General features: G+C 44.7%; 1 protein-coding gene across 2 annotated transcripts in view; it reads left to right on the plus strand.

Annotated features, from left to right (window-relative positions):
- Nucleotides 1-22,180, plus strand: part of STAG1 (stromal antigen 1) — an 815,655-nt gene that overhangs the window by 499,365 nt on the left and 294,110 nt on the right. Inside the window, exon 17 of one of the 2 annotated variants that reach the window (XM_029617274.1) lies at nt 10,227-10,430. The exons of the other annotated variant lie outside the window; for it this stretch is intronic. Within the exon in view, the coding sequence (XP_029473134.1) occupies nt 10,227-10,430 (204 nt within the window). The remainder of the gene's footprint in view (nt 1-10,226; nt 10,431-22,180) is intronic. 2 annotated transcript variants of the gene reach the window in all.

Consider the following 22,180-nt stretch of genomic DNA (forward strand, 5'->3'; position numbering starts at 1 on the left):
GATGTTGGGTTTCTAGAAACTTTGACAAAAGTTTTCCATGCGGGGGATACATCTGATGATGTCACCCACATGTGAGGACTAACATCCTGCTGTCCTAGAAGAACACCTGTTACAGGTAAGCAATTCTGCTGTCTCACATTGACATTTGCCGAGCTGCGATTATGGTCCTCTTTATACATTTTTTCCATGCATTATCGCTTGGATGTACAGACCCGGAAGGACACAGCCTTTGCACATGCAGTTTGTGTGGACCATGGGCAGTCTCCCGCTGTTGCGCCCGTCTGTTGCAGACGGCTGCGACCTTTACTGCTCACCTCTTTTTGCCCTGCAGCTCCAAGTCTGGGGAGGATGGCCGCCTCGGCTTCTGCATGCCGCCCTCCATGGCGTTCCTGGGACGACGCTGGCACTCCCGGCAGCCATCTTACTTCTGGGGTGACCTAGGGCATGCGCACACATGCCTGCCCCCATCTTAACCACGTCATGGCAGGAACATCAGGGGCGTCCCCACCGCATGACATCACTGCCTACGTGCTCAATTCCGCCATACTGGGACTTCACTTCGCTGTTCCTGTACTCCTGTCTGAGTGATCTAGGTACCCGCTCCTCGGGGGCCTTGCCACACTCAGGGCTATCTGCTCCTTGGAGGGCCATCTCTACTTGCCTCACTTCACTAACCCAGTGAGTCTCTTCCTGTTTCCACAGACCCTTTAGTGCTCCTGTACCTCGACTACAGCTGGCTACTCTGATCAGAGTGAATACTGGAGCTGCTTTACAACTTCCTCCTTCTTCTCTGTGTGGATTCTTGGGTTACCCCGCTCTGCGGACCGCTACTGGATCCACACTGTCTTGGGCAAACGTCTACCACCAGCCTCCGGTTTACCCCGCACTGCGGACCACTACCGGTGACAGCTTGCACAAGTCTCTACGAGAGAAGGTATTCCCTGGGTTACCCCGCGCTGCGGACCACTACTGGGACAACCTACACAAGCTTCATCTAGAGGAAGTATTCTCCAGCTTACCCTGCACTGTGGGCCACTACCGGAGAAACCAGCTTTCAAGTCAGCTACTCTGGACTGAGCCTATTAACCCACTCCTCGGGTTATCTTGCTGTATAATAAAACTACTGCCTCTGGTGTCCACTGCTGAGACCCCGCCTGCTGTGGTGAGTCCCCACAGGGCTCCTCCCTGTGGGTGGAGTCAGCTCTTGCAACGGCCCAAGGGCCCACTAACTAATTCTAAACACATAGAACGTAACACCCGCCCTGTTCGGAAGTATCTTTGGTACATCCCACTGGTTTTGGATTCACTTGTCTGTACACTGTGAAAGGAGAGATTACTACTTACCTGATAATTTCCTTTTCCTTAGTACAGACAGATGAATCCAGCTTTCCCCCCCCCCCCCCCCCCCACCTTGGCTGCTGAACAGTTGTGCTATGGTCATCCTGCATGGCTGTGAGTGTTCCAGGGAGTATTGGTAAGTGTCAGTCCAGTCCCTAGATTAGTGTTATTACACAATTTTTCTGAGCTCAGTGTTTTCCTGTTGGCTGAGTGCTGGAATGGTTATCTGTCAATATTCATATTTTGTTTGTTTGTCCACAGTTCGCTTTTGTGGAGAATACTGGCAGGCTGATGTCACTGCAGGGGTGTATATATACTGTGATGTCAGCTTTGCTCCGTTTCCATCTGCTGGTAGAGGTGCATAACCCACTGGTTTTGGATTTACCTGTTTGTATTAAGGAAAATAAAATTATCAAGTAAGTAGTAATTTCTCCATTTATACTTCATATCTCTCTATAGTGTTGCTAATAAAGATATAAGAAAGGACTGGTCATAGCATTGAAGCCTTAGGGTATCCCACTGGGAGCTTATCCTATACCAGAGTGGACTCTTTTGACTGCCATTCTCTGTTTACTGTTGCTCAACCAGTTCCTCATTTAGTTTACAAATTTGTCCTACTCCCATGCCCTCCATAAAACACAAAATGCGAAAGGTACATGGGGCAAGATGGCCGCCAGATAGGACTTTCGGGAAGTGAGCTTCTGCGCGGTGCTTTTCTTCTCTCAAATTTACCTACGGAAAAAAGCTAGTTTGCTTACCGTAAACGATGTTTCCGTAGATAGCAGGATGAATTAGCCATGCTGTTATGGGATCTGTCAATCAGGCCCGGGAGGCGGAGCTTGTCAAAGCAGAGAACAGAGCTTTGCTCTCTGCGGCTGCGCGTGTGTTCCCGCGCAGGAAAGTAACGGAATCTCCTCAGTCTGTGATTAAGCTGTATTGTAATCGAAGACTTGGTGACTGCCAGGGAGGAGGGTGGGTCAGCATGGCTAATTCATCCTGCTATCTACGGAAACATCGTTTACGGTAAGCAAACTTGCTTTTTCCCGTCGATAGCAGGGCTGAATTAGCTATGCTGTTATGGGAGTCCCAAGCTCTTGATCACGTCAGTAGTGATATAAGTGTTTGGACGTGATCTTTGACAGTGTGGCAGTCACCGTTTGTTGGAGGATAGAGATTGCAGTATTGCTTGCCCTATCTTCGCATCAGTGGCTGCTTGCTGGTCAAGGCAGTAATGAGATGTGAAGGTATGCAGTGATGACCATGTAGCTGCCTTGCAAATGTCTATGGGTTGCACCTCGTTCAAGTGTGCTAAGGAGGTTGCTGCTGCTCTAACTTGGTGAGCTTTAGGAGTAGACTGTAAATGTAAATTTTGTTTCATAGCAGAATTTTATGCACTGCGCTATCCAACTGGAGATGGTGCGTTTAGCCACTGGTAATCCAGGTGCCTTCGGGTTGAAGGAGACAAAGAGTTGAGAAACACGGGAGTCCAAGTTCGTTCTTTCTTTGTAGTGTGTTAAAGCTCTTTTACAATCCAGTGTGTGCAGTAGTTTTTCCCTATCATTTGCATGAGGTTTAGGGAAAAATATTGGTAATTCCATTGTCTGATTGAGATGGAATGGGGTAACTACTTTCGGTAGGAAGGATGGGTGAGTTCGTAGAACTATCTTCTGTTGATGAAATTGCAAGAACGGAGGATAATGGACCAGAGCTTGTAACTCACTAACTCTTCGTGCTGAAGTTACTGCAATCAGGAATACCACCTTCCAGGTGAGGTATTTAATGTGTGCCGAGTCCATGGGTTCAAAGGGATAAAGCATGAGCAGTTCCAGAACTATGTTGAGGTTCCATGGACCTGGAGGGTTGGATATCGGAGGAAGAATGTGTGTTAAACCCTTCATGAAACGAGTCAGTAATGGGTGATTGGATATAGGAATGTCATAGATTGGTCTATGATAGGCGCCTATGGCGCTGAGGTGAACTCTGATGGATGATGTTGCTAGACCAGCTACATATAGTGTATGAAGATAATCAATGAGCAGTTCCGGGGAGCAGTCCAATGGTGGTACACCGTTGGAAGTGCACCAGGCAGAGTAGCGTTTCCATTTATAGCTATAATTTTTCCTGGTTGAGAGTTTCCTTGATTGTAACAAAATGAATTGTGCTGAAGTGGAAACTCCTTGTTCTGTCAGAAGGAGCCTTTCAATCTCCAAGCTGTCAAGTGTAGAGATGAATGTAGGGAGTGTAGTAGTGTTCCTTGATCTTGACTGAGAAGATCTTGACGATTCGGTAATAGAATTGGATCCTTGATGGATAGTCGAAGTAGGAAACTGTACCATGGTTGCCTCGGCCATGCCGGGGCTATGAGTATCAGTTGAGCTTTGTCCGCTATCCACTTCTGAATTGTTCTTGTTATGAGAGGTATGGGAGGAAAGGCGTACAAGAAGGCCTGTCGTCCACGGAATGAGGAAGGCATCTTGAGCGATCCTGAATTGGCTTGGTCTTATCGAGCAGAATTTGGGAACATGAGAATTGATCTCTGTTGCAAAGAGATCTATGGAAGGTGTTCCCCCACTGCAGAAATATGTCCTGTACTATGTCTGTATTGAGTGTCCATTCATGTGGATGAAAGATGCGGCTTAGCCTGTCCGCTCTTGTGTTTGCAACTCCCGGTAGGTAAGTTGCTTGGAGATGTATGCAATTCTTGTGAGCGTGTTCGAAGATTGCCAGGGTCTCTTTGCAGAGGGACCATGAGCCCGACCCTCCTTGTTTGTTGATGTAAAACATCGCTACTTGGTTGTCTGTGTAGACCATGACCCTGCGTCCCTTCAGGTGGTCTTGGAAGACTCGCAATGCATTGCGAATCGCTCTCAGTTCCAATAGATTTATTTGTAGATTCTGTTCTGAGGGTGACCATAACCCTTGGGTTTCGTAAATCTCGAGGTGAGCACCCCATCCCTTGCAAGACGCATCTGTGGTTAGGACTGCATTGTGAGATGGGGGGCTGAACAACGCTCCTTTGGACAGGGTGGAATCTAGGAGCCACCATGCTATATCTTTTTTCATTTCTGCGGTCAGCGATACCCTCTGCGTCAATGGTTGTGAATGCTGTTTCCATTGGCGCTTTAGACCCCATTGTAGGCGTCTCATGTGTAACCTGGTATTGGGAACCGTGAAGTTCGCCGCTGCCATGTGGCCCAGAATTACCAAGACTCGTCTTGCTTGACGGCCTCTGAGTATGTTTCAAGGTGTGTAGAAGTTGACGGAAATGTGATATTCTGTCGACTGGAAGGTATGCTCTGTTGCACGTAGTATCCAAGCATGCGCCTATGAACTGCAACTGTTGAGTTGGTTGTAGGTGTGATTTCTGAAAGTTGATCACTAACCCTAGTTCTTGTAAACAGTGTATCATCCGATGGAGGTGATCCCGTAAGACGTTTGGAGTGGAGGCTATTATGAGCCAATCGTCCAGATATGGAAAGATGGTTATACCTTGTTTCCTGAGATGAGCCACCACCACTATCATGCATTTGGTGAATACCCTGGGTGCAGCAGATAGCCCAAAGGGAAGAACTTTGTACTGGTAGTGTTGATGTCTGTAGTGAAAGCACAGGTAACGCCACGAGGATGGATGGATTGGGATGTGTGTGTAAGCATCCTTCAGGTCGATGGAGCACATCCAATCGTTGGTTTGAATGAGTGGAAGAATTGACTTCAACGATACCATTTTGAATTTCTCCTTGGTGAGAAATTTGTTCAACTCCCTTAGGTCTAGTATGGGTCGAAGGCCCCCCGACTTCTTGGGTATGAGGAAGTACGGGGAATAAAATGCTGCTAAATTGGAGTGTGGGTGGATTTGTTGAATTGCTTGTTTGCGAAGTAAAGCAATTTCCTCCCCCAGTTGTGGATGGGAATTGTAAATCTTGAGTGTGGAAAGATGAGGCAATATGGGTTTTGTTACAAATTGGAGTTGGTAGCCTTGTCGTACTATCTCCAGAACCCATTGATCCGATGTTATTCTTTCCCAGGCTTTCAGGCAAGCACGAATTCTGCCTGGAGGAGCTTGATGTTGTGGTGGTGGCTGAGTAACTAAAAAGATGACGTCGCTTTTGCTTCAGTAGTCTGCTGTTGTGCCTGCTGTCTCTGGTTACGTGGTTTACCTCTTCGTTGATTTGAGGTATTGTTTAGTGGAGCAGGACGCTGGTAGGCAGGGTATGACTGCGTACGAAAAGATTGATAAGATCTATAGGGTGTTCTGGCATATGGTTGCCTTCGAGTAAATCCCAGATAACGACGTGTAGTCGAGTAAATAGGATTTGATGTTAGCGATTGTACTGCTAGAGCTTCGTCTTTTAATTTACTTACTGCGTCCTGGAATTTCTCTCCGAACAGGTTATCTCCTGTACATGGGAGGTTTGTTAGTTTCACGTGTAAGTCTTCACGTATCGAACTGGAACGTAACCATGCTAGTCTGCGGGCTGCAATGGCTGTTGCAGATGCCCTGGATGATGTTTCATGTGCTTCGTAGATTGACCTCAAGAGGTGTCAAGAACACTCTTCCATGTCATGAAGAGGCTGAGGTATATGTTCCGCAATGGAAGAATGTATACCTTTCATAGCTTGCATGCACTCATAGAGGTATTGTACCATGTAGAACTGATGTTGCATAATTCGTGCAGTTAACATTGAGTTATGGTATATTTTCCTGCCAAACTCATCTAAATATTTGTTATCTTTCCCCGGTGGGAAAGTTGTATGCAACTTTGTTTTCTTGAACTTTTGCATCGCCGACTCTACTACAATTGATGCATGAGGCAATTGTGGGAGAGTGTATAGTGATGTTTTCTTCACACAAAATTTTATGTCTGTTTTCCTGGAAATGGCTGCTATTGTATAAGGGGTCTCCCAGGATTTTTGTAAGACTGAATGCAGGATATTTTGTGGTGGAAGAGAAGTTGGTTCCACCTGAGTATCAAAAATCTTTAGAAGACCGAGGGTTTCTGCCCTAGGGTCTGTTTCTTTTTGGACTTCTAGATGTAGAATGGTACCCATTTTTTCTAGGAATTTTGGGTATGTAAGGTCTTCAGGAGGGGAATATGGCTCCTGTATGTGGTCCTGCAGATCTGAGAGACCTCCCATCGATGATGCTGGGGATGTTTGTATTGAAGGAGAATCTAAAGATGTCTCATGGATATGAGTTGGCGAGGCTGGTTGGTTTATCATGGGAGATGTCGGTGGTTCTGCCGACTGCTCTTGATTAGACTGTGCTTTGTTTCGTAGCATTGTCATCAGTAATATTAGTCATTTTGAATGATGATTGAAGCGTCTCGTAAAACCCTGCTAAAGATTGAGACAGTTGAAAAAATGCTTCTCTTGTATGAGATGGCATTACCATACGACTGTCTTGTTGTTGTTTGATACTTGTTTGAGGTGAAGTTGTAGGAACTTCCCTATCTTTGTGTAGTCTATTGACTGAAGTATTCCTTAAATCTTCCGAATCTGAAGAGGTGTTAGAGGAAAGAATTTGTACTATTTCTCTTTTTGAGCAGTCAGTAGGTTTACAAGATGATTTAGAAGTTGAAGGACTTATCTCCCATGTAGCACTCCTCTTTGGTAATTTATTACGGTGGGAGTGACTTGAATACTTGTGATAGTCATCAGATGATGTATCAGTATCCGTGGTTTCAGTGTCTGGAGCAGAGCTGTGTGAAGGGTATCGTTTCCGCTTCAAGCTCGTTGTTAATCTTCTGATTGAATAATTATGGTTTTCACGCGCAGATTTTGATCTATGCGCTGAGTTAGATCTATGTGCGGATATGTGCTTACGCACAGATGTAGAGTTATGCGCGGGTATGCGCGTATGCGCGACGGTCGACTTATGCACACTTGTATATCTGCGCGCGGAAGCAGATTTATGCGCAGTTGTAGATTTATGCGCATATATTTTTTATGCGGCGTGCACATGGGTTATCGGCGCCGATGTGTTCGGCGCCGTGCGCATAAGTTTCTTAGTCGGCGCCGTACGCGCAAGTTTCTCCGGCGCCATACGCGCAGGTTTCTCTGGCGCCGTGCGCGTAACTGATCCGCGCGATGGTTTCTTCTGCACCATGTGCGCCGGAAGCTGTAGGTTGCGCGCAGACTCCGTCCTCGGCACCGATATGGGAGTCTGCGCAGACGGTGCCATAGGCGCAGAAGTCTTCGGCGCGGAGGGTTCATCCTCCGATGAGGTATGTTGCGGCTCTATAGGCACTGGGGATTTTCGAGAACCCACTGGCCTTTGATTTTTTGCTTTCCCCTTACCTCCTAGAGTGGAGGACTTAGGATCAGACGGCAAAGTTTTCTTTTTCGATGGAGCCGATGAAGTTAGCGGGCCAGGCGATGAATGAGCCTCCTACGGATCTCATGAGGCAAAAAGTTCCTGAAGCCTATAGGCCCTTTGTTTTAATGCTCTAGGTGACATCTTAGAGCAAAACTCACAATTCTCTCTATTGTGATGTGGTCCGAGACATTGATAACATCGGTCGTGTCCGTCCGTGACCGACATTCTTTTCCCACATTGACAGGGTTTGAACCCCGGTTTTGACATTTTCATTCTATTTTTAAACTGAGGAGAAATCAGCTCCGCGTGCGATCCCGCTCGCGGAAAAAACACTGAGGAGATTCCGTTACTTTCCTGCGCGGGAACACACGCGCAGCCGCAGAGAGCAAAGCTCTGTTCTCTGCTTTGACAAGCTCCGCCTCCCGGGCCTGATTGACAGATCCCATAACAGCATGGCTAATTCAGCCCTGCTATTGACGGGAAATGCCCCATACCAAGCGAAAAGGGAAAATCCGGGGAGCAATGACCAGCTCTCCGGTGTTGGACCCTTCCCAGCTGCACATAGAGGGCTTCCTGACAGGAGTTACCGGTACGCCAGAGGGGCTGGTCGCTGGGGGGATGCCGGTCGAGTGAACGCATTCCCCCCCGACCCTAGACGACACCTTGAACCCTGGCGAGCCGATCCGGCTGGTGCCTCCAGCACAGAGCGATGTGTCCCCGCCTGAACCGGTTCGAAGCGGTTTACATCCGGAGTCTTCGAGGGTGGAGCAGGAGAGCCCCGGGACAGGTGAGCATGGAGCAGCCGTCCCGAGAGGAGGAGGAACTCACGGGTTGCTGGAGATGAGTCCTGGAGGAGATGTTCTGACCGAAATAAGTAATATTATCCCAGGTAACATACAGCGTGTGGCAACACCAGGAGAACAGGGTGAGACCCCACAGGAACCCATAGAAGTTAATGTTAGTCTTGGGCAACCTGAGGACATAACGCTGGGGAAGGTATGGTATGCCTTAAAAGCCATTGATATGGCTTTGAAATCAAATGCACAATCAATAACTGAAGTTAAAAATCAAACTAGGGAGAATAATAATATGGTTGGAGGTGAAAGTACAAGGCCATGAGGAACGTTTACAAAAAATGGAGTCTTTACAGCAAAACTTTATAAAGTCAGAAATGATTATGGAAAAAAGAACAGAGAAACTTGAGAATAACCTGAGGATGTTGAATCTACGAGTGATAAACTTTCCAGTGGTCAGGATGATTTCACCTGTTGAACTGTTTAAAACATATATGAAAGAAATACTGAAGATACCAGAGTTAGCTTTACCGGTGTGTACTAGAGCATACTACCTTCCACAAACGGGTCGTCAGGTTGAGGGAGAGAACATACCTTCTATGGACATATCCGAAATATTAGAATTATCAATAGAAATGGAAATAAAGGAAAGGAAAGCCATGCTAATATCATTTGCATTTATATCTGATAGAAATTATGTATTAAAAATGTTTCTGAGAAATAGACAAGCCCTATTTTATGGGGCAAAGCTTTGGATAAATCCCGATGTTACTAAAATAATGCAGCAACGCAGGAAGGAATTTCTTGTTATGAAAGAAAGGGTTACCAGTATGGGAGCACGATTTGTCTTAAAATTTCCCTGCAAAGGTTGTGTTAGATATCAGGGAAATAATTGTGTTTTTCGATCCTAAGCAATTGAAGGATTTCTTGCTGGGTCATCCTAATGAAACTCCTGATGTGTGATCAACTTAATAAGGAATAGAGTAACTCTCCTATCTAATTTAAGTATATGTAAATTGTCTGTTTATTCGCTCTATTTTCTCTTGCCTCTAAAATTCCTATATTAAGGTACATATTTACTAGATTTTTTTTCACTTCAGAGATGTTATATATGGGCTTTCTATTGTATATGTAACGAATTTCTTTTGAAATATTCCATGTAATAAATGTGAAAATTTGAAAACTAAAAAATTAAAAAAAAACCCCCCACAAAATGCACGAGTCTTATGAGCATTAGTGCAAATCAACAATGCTTCAACCGTAGCTACTGTTGATTCAGGAATCTTTCATAAGTATTCATAATTCAGTTTCCTTAAAGTATTTTTTTAGCCATATTTGTGAAAGAAAGAGCTCATGAGGTCATTATACTTTTGTTTGGTTTCCTAGACATATGTTTTCAGGACATGTGAGGGTCACTTGAGGGTAGGGGTGGGGGTTCCGAGCCACACATACACGTAGACATGGGTGCATGTCCCATAAAGTAGGCTCTCTTTCTGAGAGGAGCTTCTTCTTTAGGGTAATTGAACTATGAATACATATGAAGGATGTACAGGTAGGACAGTAACTAGGACTGAAGCTTTTGCAACAAATGCTTCTTTTACAGTAAAGATTATTTAGGATGATTTTCCAAGACATAGTTCCTGAAAGATTTTTTTCAGTTTTGCTTTCTATAGCAGGCATTGTTTTCACCAAAAGCTTCTTTTAAACTTTTTTTTTTTTTAAGGAGTATGTGGTTGAGATTGTAGCTATCAACTGTGACATTTTCTTCTTTTCTTCAGCACCTGGATGGCTTGTTAAAGCAGATAAAGTTTGTGGTAGAGAAGCACACAGAATCAGATGTGCTGGAAGCCTGCAGCAAAACATACAGTATCCTGTGCAGTGAAGAGTACACCATCCAGAACAGAGTGGACATCGCCCACAGCCAGTTGATTGATGAAATTGTTGACAGGTTCAGCCATTCTGTGGAAGACCTGCTGCAGGAGGTGTGTCCCCCTTTCACAGCCATTAGGAATGTTTTCTTTTGGAAAGTTGATGTTTGATCTTTTCTTCGAGGACAAGCAGGATGAGAGACGTCTTCACACATGGGTGATGACATCGGATAGAGCCAGGCATGGAAATTTGATTTCAGATTTTCTAGAATTTTGAGCATGCCCTCCTAGGCTTTTGCAGTATGTCATCCTGTCATGCGTCCACACAGTAGCCGCTTTGGTCTCATCTTTTCCACAGAGCCCACATGTCACAGATCTTTCTTTCCTGCTGTGAAGGATCCTTCAGTTTCCTAAAAGTACAGGATTCATTATTTTGCAGGGTCCCACAGTCTGTTTTTATTCCCTCTAGTCGACCTAGGTAGGCTTTTTGGCAGTTTGTAAGCTTTTTCTATTTTGGAAGCCTGTGGTGCACTGACGTTGGTGCATAGAGGCTGCAATGATTGCAGTTTGTCATTGAGTCATTTGACTTTGCTGCACTCGTTTTGTGGTCTATGACCTTGTGCAAGAGGGTCATATCTGTCATGATCCCCATGATAGATATGTTCTCTGCCTGGATGCTAACCATGACATCAGGGGGAGCCCCTTTTATGCAGTTATATCTCTTAGGGGGCATCAATTCCAGCTTGATTTTATGAACAGCACTTTGAGATGCATAAATCTGGCTCTTTGGTATCTGCATTGGAGGCATCTACAATAAAGGACCCAGAAGAGCATCAGACCCCCTCAAAATCTCACACCAAGAAGGAACAGGAGGATAGATCACCATCTATTCCTTCCCACCTGAGTAATGCAAAGGGTTTGACCTCTTTGGATCTAGTATCAAGAAGAATCAGTGTTCACTGGGTAAAGGCCAAGAACATAAGAACATGCCATACTGGGTCAGAACAAGGGTCCATCAAGCCCAGCATCTTGTTTCCAACAGTAGCCAATCCAGGCCTTAAGAACCTGGCAAGTACCCAAAAACTAAGTCTATTCCATGTTACTGTTGCTAGTAATAGCAGTGGCTATTTTCTAAGTCAACTTAATTAATAGCAGGTAATGGACCTCTCCTCCAAAAACGTATCTAGTCCTTTTTTAAACACAGCTACACTAACTGCACTAACCACATCCTCTGGAAACAAATTCCAGAGTTTAATTGTGCATTGAGTGAAAAAGAACTTTCTCAGATTAGTTTTAAATGTGCCACATGCTAACTTCATGGAGTGCCCCCTAGACTTTCTATTATCTGAAAGACTAAATAACCAATTCACATCTACGTGTTCTAGACCTCTCATGATTTTAAACACCTCTATCATATCCCCCCTCAGCTGTCTCTTCTCCAAGCTGAAAAGTCCTAACCTCTTTAGTCTTTCCTCATAGGGGAGCTGTTCCATTCCACTTATCATTTTGGTCGCCCTTCTCTGTACCTTCTCCATCACAACTATATCTTTTTTGAGATGTGGTGACCAGAATTGTACACAGTATTCAAGGTGCGGTCTCACCATGGAGCGATACAGAGGCATTATGACATTTTCTGTTTTATTCATCATTCCCTTTCTAATAATTCCCATCAATAGTCTCATTCAATGAACAGTGCTGGGCGAAGGGATATTCTGGGCGCTGCCTTGAATCCCCACAAGTGCTTCTGTAGTGAAGAGTTCCTCAGTGTAGTCCCAGGAATTACAAGTGTCTCTAAACATTCTGGTGTCAGCTATTGATACATCTCTGGTATCCCAGCAAGACATGGCCATGATGCCTCCTTCCATGCTGTCTTTGCATCAGCAGTCTTTGAGTAGAAGCTGAATAGGAAAATCCAGCAGGCCTTGTACTAAAAACTTCAGAGCATTGGTGCTCTGACATTGACACCATCGATTCAGTACAGACAGAAGACCAGCTAATTCTGGCATCCTCCTTGCCACCTGTTGGATTGGTACTGATGTTGGTTTCTAGAGGGGAATCTGAGTGTGTCAACCGCATTGTTGACTATTTCTGTTCCATCGAGGGAGGAATCTTTGCCAAGATGAAGTTAATTGGTGTGTAAGGCTCCAACAGACAGTGCTCCCCTCTCTGAGGTCTTGTCTGCTAACCAGGTAAGATTCTGGTCCATGACTCTGATATATTAGTAAGAATATAAGAACATGCCATACTGGGTCAGACCAAGGGTTCATCAAGCCCAGCATTCTGTTTCCAACAGTGGCCAGTCTGGCTTAGGATCTGAGTATCCTTGGATGATATTATGGTTCTGAGGATTTCTCTGGTTAAGAGAAATTGACAGGTCTTCCCCCTGACCCTTCTCTGTAGAAAAGGAGAAAATCTCCGTTCTGAGGACCTCACCTTATGCTGGCTTTATTCAGAGAATGACTCAAGCCATCTCCTTTACTTTTGAGGGAAAAGATGAAGCCATAACCATGATGCTGGATATCTGCCAGTTTGTGGAGCCCCCTAAGGAAATTGTGGCAGCTGTAGTTCATGAGATCCTTCAGAAGGTACAGATGATGTGAAAACGTTCCCTGTCTGTGGCTCCATTGAATAAGAAGATAGATGTGATATATTGTGTCCAGAAGACTCCTGAATTAGAGATGTCACACTAATCTGTGTTGATTGAATCTACTCTAAAGAAAGACAAGCAGTCCAGGAACCATTCTTATCTCTTGACATTCTTAGGTTTTCTAGGAAGACATGCTTAATTGCCTTTAAAGTATCCTATCAGCTTTTCATGGGCCAATATTTCCTGAATAAGGTAAAGAAGGGAGTATATAGCAACTTCCTTCAGTCCCATCAACAGCAGGATCCTTGTGCTTATCCTCGAAAGCAGAGGACCCCAAAGCCACAGCCAACATCCCAATCAAAACCTGGTATGAGGTTTTGACTGGATCATGGATAGTATTACCAACATCCTAGTACCCATGACACAGGACCTTCTTGTCAGAGGCAGCTGAGGTTTTATGTAAACTATTGGTCCGTTATAACTTCAGTCATGGGTACAGATTACATCTATTGGCAGTTCTGCTGAGTCAGCCTTCACACCCAATTGTGGGAAATCTCCACATCAGGATGTGCACCAGTTGGAGCTGTCCACACTCTTAAAGACCAATGTGGTCAAACCTGTTACACTAAGGGAAAGAGGGCATGGATTTTACTCCAAGTACTTCCTGATGCAAAAAAAAAAAACCCATGGAGACTGTCCTGTCCTAGATCTAAGGGCATAATATGGAAAGGGTACAGGTGACACTTATTTAACATCCTGTCAGATCACCCACCAAGACCCATTTGAGTAGTATCTCAGCATCAGGAGCTACTTCAAATGAAGTTATCCTCCCTATTAAAAACCCAAGTGGTTGAACCTAATCTACAAAGGAAAAGAGGACCAGTATTCTTCCTGATTCCAAAATAATAGGGCTCTCATCTCATCCTAGTCCTAAGGGTGTTGAACAAGTTTCTGAAAAAGGAAACGTTCAAGATGGTTTTCTGGGCACATCAATACTGTTGTTGGAAAAAGGAGGTGGGCTATATTCACTAGACCTCAAGGAGGTTTATAATCCATATAAAGATATTCCCAGGTCACAGAAAATATCTCAGATTTTGTAGTAGGGGTTCATAGCCTCCAATATCATGTACTGCATTTCAGCCTAGCATCTTCCCTATGTATTTTCTCAAAATGTCTTGCAGTGGTGGCGATGTATCTTCGCAATTATGGATACATGTGATCCCCTACCCTGTCAAGAATGCATCTCAAGGAGGTGCCATAAAATCAATGAAGAAAACCATACACATGTTGAAGTTACTAGGTAGGATTCATAATCAATTACCCAAAGTCTCACTTGAGCCAGTCATTTCAATTAGAATTTACAGGCACTCTGCTAGGCCTGACTTGGATAGGAGCCTTCTTACCACAAGGGAGGTTTATCACATTGCTATCTGCAATAGACAGGACAAGAATGAGTCAGGCATCAGCATAGCATATGATGAGGTTGCTGGACATCATGCCTTTCAGTCCATGTTACTTCCTTGGCATTTCTTCATATAAGAAGAGACTAGTGGACCTTCAAATCTCAATAGGATCAGGCCACGTAGGGTCTACACAACAGCATCTGCATCACCCAGCCTCTGAAGGATTCTTTTGTCTTGGTGGCTGATCCGTTTGTCTCCCGGAGCCTCAGATTCAAATTGTTCTGACCACTAAACTGGTGTGGAGAGCTTATGTAGAGGATCTCTGCACCAAGGGCTTTGGCTAGCTCAGGAAAAGCTTTATAAGATAAACTTCCTAGATCTAAGGGTAGTTCAGTATGCTCTAATAGGTTTCAGAGATCAGTTGGCCAACTGTTATTCTCGTATAAAAGGATGTTCAAGTGGCAGTGTTTTACATCAACAGGCAGGGAGGAAGGAATTGTACCTCCTGAGTCAGAAGATTGTCCAGTTGTGGGTCTGGGCTCACTCAGAGAATGGTCTGGCAGGTGTGAAGAATATCCTGATGGATAGACTGAGCTGGATCCCAAACCCCGTGAATGGTCCTGAACAGGAGTGTAGCAAAACAGCTATTCCGTGAGTAGGGTACACCTGTGGTAGATCTATTTGTATCCCCTCTGAAGAGGAAGGTCCTGCTCTATCTGCTCCATAAGACACTTGAGGCAACTAATCTTGGATATCTTCGCCCAAGATTGCGATTGAGATTTACTGTACACATAATCTTCCAGTTCTTCTTTTTTTTAACTCTTTATTTGTATTTTCAAAATAACATACAAGCTTAACTAGTGAAGAAAAATAAGCTATATATGCAATGAAAATGTCAAATAGTGAATAATACAAAGGAAAAAGTACAGTTAGCAATGCTGGCTAAAGCATTCCCAAAATAAGAGAGGAAAAGACCAAAAACAATACAAAAGGAAAACTCTTCCAAGAAGACATCTCCATCTACACTAACATGTGGATAATACGCCCATCCTTTGCCAACCCCCATTCAAGAAACAGCAGTAGGTTCTCCACCACTAGACATCCTAGAATCTAAGAAAAACTGGAGCTGAGAAGGCTCCAAAAATACATATCTTTCTTAGGTAAGGAAAATTAAACATTTGCATGGAAATCGCAGTACAAAATATGTGCCCAAACCAATTGCTTCATTGCACATAGCCAGAAATGTTTTCCTGCTCACTTGGGTCATGCTAGAAAAATCAGGAAATAACCCAAACTTTAAAACCCATAAAAGGCAATTGAGCTGCATGAAAAATTGTTTAAGAACCAAATCACGGTCTGTAATTGAAAGCTGTAAAGTAGCCCTATTTTATTCATCCACCACTATTAATTCCAAGAGTGCAGAGAGATCCAAATCCCCAGGACCTGTTGCACCCAATCGACTTGGATTACTAATGGTAAAATTGGCTCTTGTGGGAAGGTAATATGTCTTAAGAATAGTAGGAGAAATTTAATTTGAAATTCCTAGAACCTCACACACATACGATTTGAATAGTTCTGAAGGAGAGATCATAGGAACGATCAGAAAATTAGCAATGCAAAAATTCAGTGCCCTGACACAATCTTCCAAGTTCTCAATCCTCTGAGAGTCTACCATCCTGTCCTGAAGTAAGACAGCTTGGACCTTGGAAAAATTATCAGTGGCCAACTTAAGATCCTGGATTTCCTTTGTATGAGAAGAAATAGCGGCCTCTTGCAATTGAATACGAAAAAGTATGTTATTATAAACAGTTAAGAAGACTAAAGATTCTTCCATATAGATGAAAGGTGTGACCAAATGCTGTCCAAAGTAATGAGAGATGGTTTGACACTAGATATTACCGGTGGTAGAAGCATCGGTGAGCTCTGAGAGGCAGGCATGGTGACAAATCTTTCAGAGAAGCTCTTATCAGCAGGGGGAGCTTCCACAGAGACCGACCACTGCCGATGTAACTGCAAAACCCTGAGTTGTTCTGCTGCCATACTCTGCATCTATGGCCCCCTAGTGGGTCCATCCAGGTCAGTTCCAACGAGATCCATATTACACCGCACTGATGGAGGAGCAGGAAGAGATCTGTGATTGGGGCTTAGGGGACACCTCAGCATCCTATCCCAGCTGACGAATGGCTCCCTCAATATACCCAGCAACAGAAGCCGCCATCAACAATGATGAAGAACTCTACAGCAACTTGGGCATAGCCATCTGTCGCAGGTGAGATGGCTGATGGTGAGGAGAGGGACTCCCCTTCAGCTTCCCTTGTCATTTTACCATGGATCCATGAAAGGAAAACATGTTAGGCAAAGAGAAACCTTGCAGCAAGCAAGAGCTCCAAGCAAGCACATCTGTTCAGAATGCCTTCTTGGTCCCCTCCAGTTCTTCTGATTGGAAAGACCTTGTTGAAACTCAGAAGAGACTGGATAACTATGATTCTCATAGCTCCTTTTTGGCCAAGACAGATTTGATTCCTGCTCTTATGGGAGATGTCCATCAGGATCTCCTCAAGATCTGGGTTTGTTGCACCATTCCAACAGCAAATCCCTGGCCCTTGCAGCCTGAATGTTGAAAGTGTAGTTTTGCATCCACTGAACCTCTCTGAGAATGTGTCTTGTGGTGTTCTGGCTTCCAGGAAGGACTCCACAAGGAGATCTGATGGATCAAAATGGAGGATGTTTGCCTTTTGATGTGAGTAGAAGGCCCTAGACACTTTTTCTTGCTTCATACAAAAACTGCTTGATTGCCTTCTACATCTCTTGGAGTCAGGGCTCAAAACTGTTGGGTTTGTGGCATATTGTGGACTCTTGGTCGCAGTGGCGATGACTCCTCCCACGGGGAGGGGCCCCATGGGGAGCCACAACGATCGGCTAGACTCTAGTAAGCAGACACTGAGGAAAGAAAGCTTTATTGTACTGCTGATGTAAGTTGAATCTTGCTTCAAGAAAGGGATAGTATTGTAGGCCAGCGATATCACAGAAAGCTCAGACAGTCTCTATAGATGATGGTCTCACCCGGATGTAGCAAGGTTGGGTAGTGTTCCGCAGCGCGGGATAAGCCCAAACCTGAAGGGTGGAATAAGGAGAGCTGGAGCGTAGCGATACTCACATAGTGGCAGTGCTGATAATGTCTTTGGTAGAAGAATGAAGAGAGGGATTCGAGGTCAGAGGAGCAGGATAGGCCCTCGAGGAGCGAGTACCTCGGAGCACCGAAGAATCCTGGAAGAAAGTAGATAGGACCCCCGAAGAGCGGGTGTCCTGGTTAGGTAGTTGAACCCCGAAGGACAGATAGAAGCGAGAGGCCCCCGAGGAGCGGGTATCCAGAGCTTCCGTTGGAGCGAGTTACCCAGGAGGGTAGAGAGGAATCCTAGCGAGCAGCTTAGAAGCGGTCAGAGTAGCAAAACCGAAGTCCTTGCTAACTCGTTGGGCTATAGCGGAACGGAGGTTTAAATACCCGGAGGTACTGATGTCATGTGGTGGGGACGCCCCCGAGGTTCCTGCCATGACGTATTCAAAAGCGTAGGTGGCGTGCGCGCGCGCCTAGGAGGCCTCAGGAAGAAGCATGGTGGACGGGGACGCCCATGCTGTGCCGGAGACGCCGAGGGTTTCGGCAATCAGCACCAGAAGCAGCCATCCTTCCCAGGGAGGAGGAAAAAAGTAGAAGAGGTGAGGCAGAGCAGTCGCAACCGTCTGCGACCGGACGCAACAAAAACTAACTCAGTGTGTACCTTAGTGCTATTTGCGCCTACCTCCACCATATAGAAAGTAGACTCATTGTGTTACAACCATTGGCTGTCTAATTCATATTGTGCTTGCTTCATTTGAAGGCTCCCATCAAGCTACCTCCTGTTTCATAGGTCCTCAGTGTGGTACTGACCTATCTGATGAAAGTTCCCTTCGAGCATCTAGTCCTCCTGTGAGCTTAAGTACCTAATCTAGAAGATCATATTTTTGGTGGTGGTTAGAGTCTGTGAGCTTCAGGCCCTAGTGAATTATCCATCTTACACCACTTTTTTCACCATAGGGAGGTTCTGCATGCACATCGTAAGTTCCTGCCCTAGATAGTGTCATACTTCTACCTTACTTCTACCTTAACCAGTCCATTGTCTTTCCAACCTTCTTTCCGGGTGACATGTCCACAGGGGTGAACAAGCACTACTCAGTTTGAACTGTAAGAGAACCTTGGCCTTCTATCTGGAGCATACTTGAAGCCCTTAGAAAGTTAAGAACATAAGAACATGCCATACTGGGTCAGACCAAGGGTCGATCAAGCCCAGCATCCTGTTTCCAACAGTGGCCAATCCAAGCTACAAGTACCTGGCAAATACCCAAGAACTAAGTATATCCCATGCTACTGATGCTAGTAATAGCAGTGGCTATTTTCTAAGTCAACTCGATTATCCAAACCTCTTTTAAACCCAACTGCACTAACCATATCCTCTGGCAACAAATTCCAGAGTTCAATTGTGCATTGAGTGATAAAGAACTTTCTCCTATTAGTTTTAAATGTGCTACATGCTAACTTCATGGAGTGCCCCCTAGTCCTTCTATTATCCAAAAGAGTAAATAACAGATTCACATTTACCTGTTCTAGACCTCTCATGATTTTAAAGACCTCTATCATATTCCCCCTCAGCCATCTAATCTCCAAGCTGAACAGTCCTAACCTCTTTAGTCTTTCCTCATAGGGGAGCTATTCCATCCCCTTTATCATTTTGGTTGCCCTTCTTTGTACCTTCTCCATCGCAACTATATCTATTCTGAGAAGCGGCGACCAAAATTGTACACAGTATTCAAGGTGCAGACTCACCATGAAGCAATAGAGGCATTATGGCATTTTCGTTCACTCAGCTTTGCCAAGCACCCTCTCAAATTGGTTAGCAGATTGCATCTCCTTATGTTATGTCCAGATGGGCCATATCAAGTCTCATAGTTTTAGAGCCATGGTGGTGTAAGTAGCCCACCTAAGATAAACCTCCATGGAGGAAATTTGTAAGTCTGTGATGTGGATTTTTCTTCACGCATTCACATCACACTATTTCTTGGACAGGGACTACCGACATGACAGTAGGTTTGGCCTGTCTGTTCTGAGGAGTTGCTTTGAAGTGTAGAACGCAACTGTATCTCTCATAGGGCTCATTATTGTGGATCCAGATTGGTCCTATAAAAAGTAAGAAAGTTAAAAATGTCCTATTACTACCAACGTGTCTAGCCACATTGAATAATATAAAAGAGGTGCCTTTTGTTTATTTATTTTGATTTATAGGACCCATTCAGCGCTCTTTTTGCCTATTACTACCAAAACAGATTTTGCCACTGGAACTGTTCAGTTTTTCCACTTCTTTCATTTAAAGCAGCCTGTAGCTAGGCACTCTCCATGTGTGAGGGCTGCCATCCTTCTTGTCCTCGGAGAGCAGTGTTGCTTACCTGTAATAGTTGTTCTCCGAAGACAGCAGGATGGCAGTTCTTCACAAAACATGCCCACCTCCTGTTGGTGTCGGTTTCTCCAAAATTAAGCTAAGCAAAGCCTGAAGGGACCATCTCGTATGTTAAACATGCCCAATAGAGCATGCCCAATGTTTCTAGAAACTTTGAAATCAAATTTCCATGCTGAACTCCATTTGATGTTCTTGAACACCTGTTACAGGTAAGCAACACTGAGTTCTCCCAAGGACAAGCAGGATGTTGAATTGCTCACAGCTTGATGATTTCATTTGACAGAGCTGGGTCAGTACGGTGTCTTAAAAGCTTCTGGAGCTTTCAGCTGGCTCAATTGAGTCTAATCATGCCATCAAGCTATCACACGGGATCCCTTTCAGATCATTTTTTGCTATGGAGCCAACAGTTGTGTTTTTGCTCTGAGAAAATTAATTTTACCATCAAGTCACATACATTTCTTAATGGGGACCTCTTTGTTCACCTAATTCATATTAAGTTTTTTTGTTAGGCTTTCTAAATTTTATTACTTTTTTCTGTGCAGCCACTGTGTGCATCTATATCTGTGCATTGGGTGGTACTGGTCCAATTTTGTTTAAAATTGAATCATATTATTTCACTATGGCTATCTTTCAGCCAATGTCCTTAAAAGAGAAGAGGACCACTAGCTTCAAGTAGTGCCTCTGGTACAACTGCATCGTCTGTCATAGATATGTGCACTGCCTGAGATAACCAAAATATCTAGGGATCTTCTACATATATGAAGATGACTCCCAGAGGTGCTGCCTTCTACCTAGAGCTATGCATAAACTCTTTGGGAAAGATAAGACCAATTCATTGTCATCCAAGGCATTTGCATCAAATGGCCCAGGAGCTGTACAAGGAGTTGCTTCAACTTTGAGGACTCATCCCACTTCATTGAGGTTTGGAATACAATGCCTGAACAGTTATGCTTAATATCAGATATGAAGATATTTAAAAAGATGCTAAAGACATGTCTTTACAGATACGCATTTGAAGAAACTAAATTCAAGTGGATCATGAAAATCAAGACATTTTATTTGTATTTTAAGTTTAAGTATATTTAAGGCATGTGCATTTGTTTTATTCATTTCATTATTTATAGCAGATAGTATACATGTACTATTAATAACTTGAGTTTTGCGCGCATTATCCATTTTTACATGTGTACTATAAAGTCCACTAGTTACGCACATAGAGATAGATCTTCAAACATACGCGCGTGCGTACTTTTGTTCGCGCCACCAGTGTGAACAAAAGTACACCAGATTTTATAAGATACGCGCATCTTATAAAATCCGGGGTCGGCGCGCGCAAGGCTGCGCAAAATCGGCAGCCTGCACGCGCCGAGCTGCGCAGCCTGCCTCCGTTCCCTCCGAGGCCGCTCTGAAATCGGAGCGGCCTCGGAGGGAACTTTCCTTCCGCGTCCCCCCACCTTCCCCTCCCTTCCCCTACCTAACTGCCCCCCCCCCCGGCCCTATCTAACCCCCCCCCACCTTTGTTGGCAGATTTACGCCTGCCAAAAGCAGGCATAAATCTGCGCGCACCAGCAGGCTGCTGGCACGCCATCACCCGACCCGGGGGCTGGTCCGGAGGCCCCGACCATGCCCCCGGGCCGGCGTCACGCCCCCGACAAGCCTCCCGCTCTGCCCCAAAATTCGTGCCACCCACCCAACATGCCCCCTTTGCAAAGCCTGGGACTTACGCGCATCCCGGGGCTTGCGTGTGCCGCCGAGCCTATGCAAAATAGGCTCGGCACACGCAGGGGGGGTTTGGGGTAGGTTTTCGGGGGGTACGCGCGTATCTTACACGCGTACCCCTTTGAAAATCTACCCCATAACTTGAAAGTGAATGCTCATCCCTAGTATGTAGTTTATTTTAGGTGTTTGTTTTATAATTTTTAATATTCTACTCAAGTTTTGTGATCATATTGAAGCATGTTTAGTTACTTTGAAAGATTTTTTTTTTTATTAGGTATTAATGATTGTTTTATATAAGCTGTGTTTTAATTATGAATGTATTGTAAATCACTGTGACTGTTGGAACAGCAGTGGATAAATACAGTAAATAATATGGACCATGGAGATAGGCCATTGTCTAGCTTCACTCAAGAAAAACAAAATAATTCTGCATCATTGGCGTAGACATCAAAGTATACTAAGAGCATCAAGCAAAAATGAAGCAGCATCGACATTGAACCCAGTCAGCGCTCGATGTCGAAAGTAAAAGTTACTGGTTGTAGCCACACGCCCTTCCTAGCTTCCCCTGTGCTCCCTAGCACCCTGACAGCGAGGGATGCTCACTCTCAATAGGTTTTCTGGGGGATTGCAACAGCCTTCAAGGGCCCAGGTCTCAATAACTGATGCACC

The sequence above is a fragment of the Rhinatrema bivittatum genome, chromosome 9, assembly GCF_901001135.1.
Source record: "Rhinatrema bivittatum chromosome 9, aRhiBiv1.1, whole genome shotgun sequence".
In the NCBI taxonomy this organism is placed as follows: domain Eukaryota; kingdom Metazoa; phylum Chordata; class Amphibia; order Gymnophiona; family Rhinatrematidae; genus Rhinatrema; species Rhinatrema bivittatum.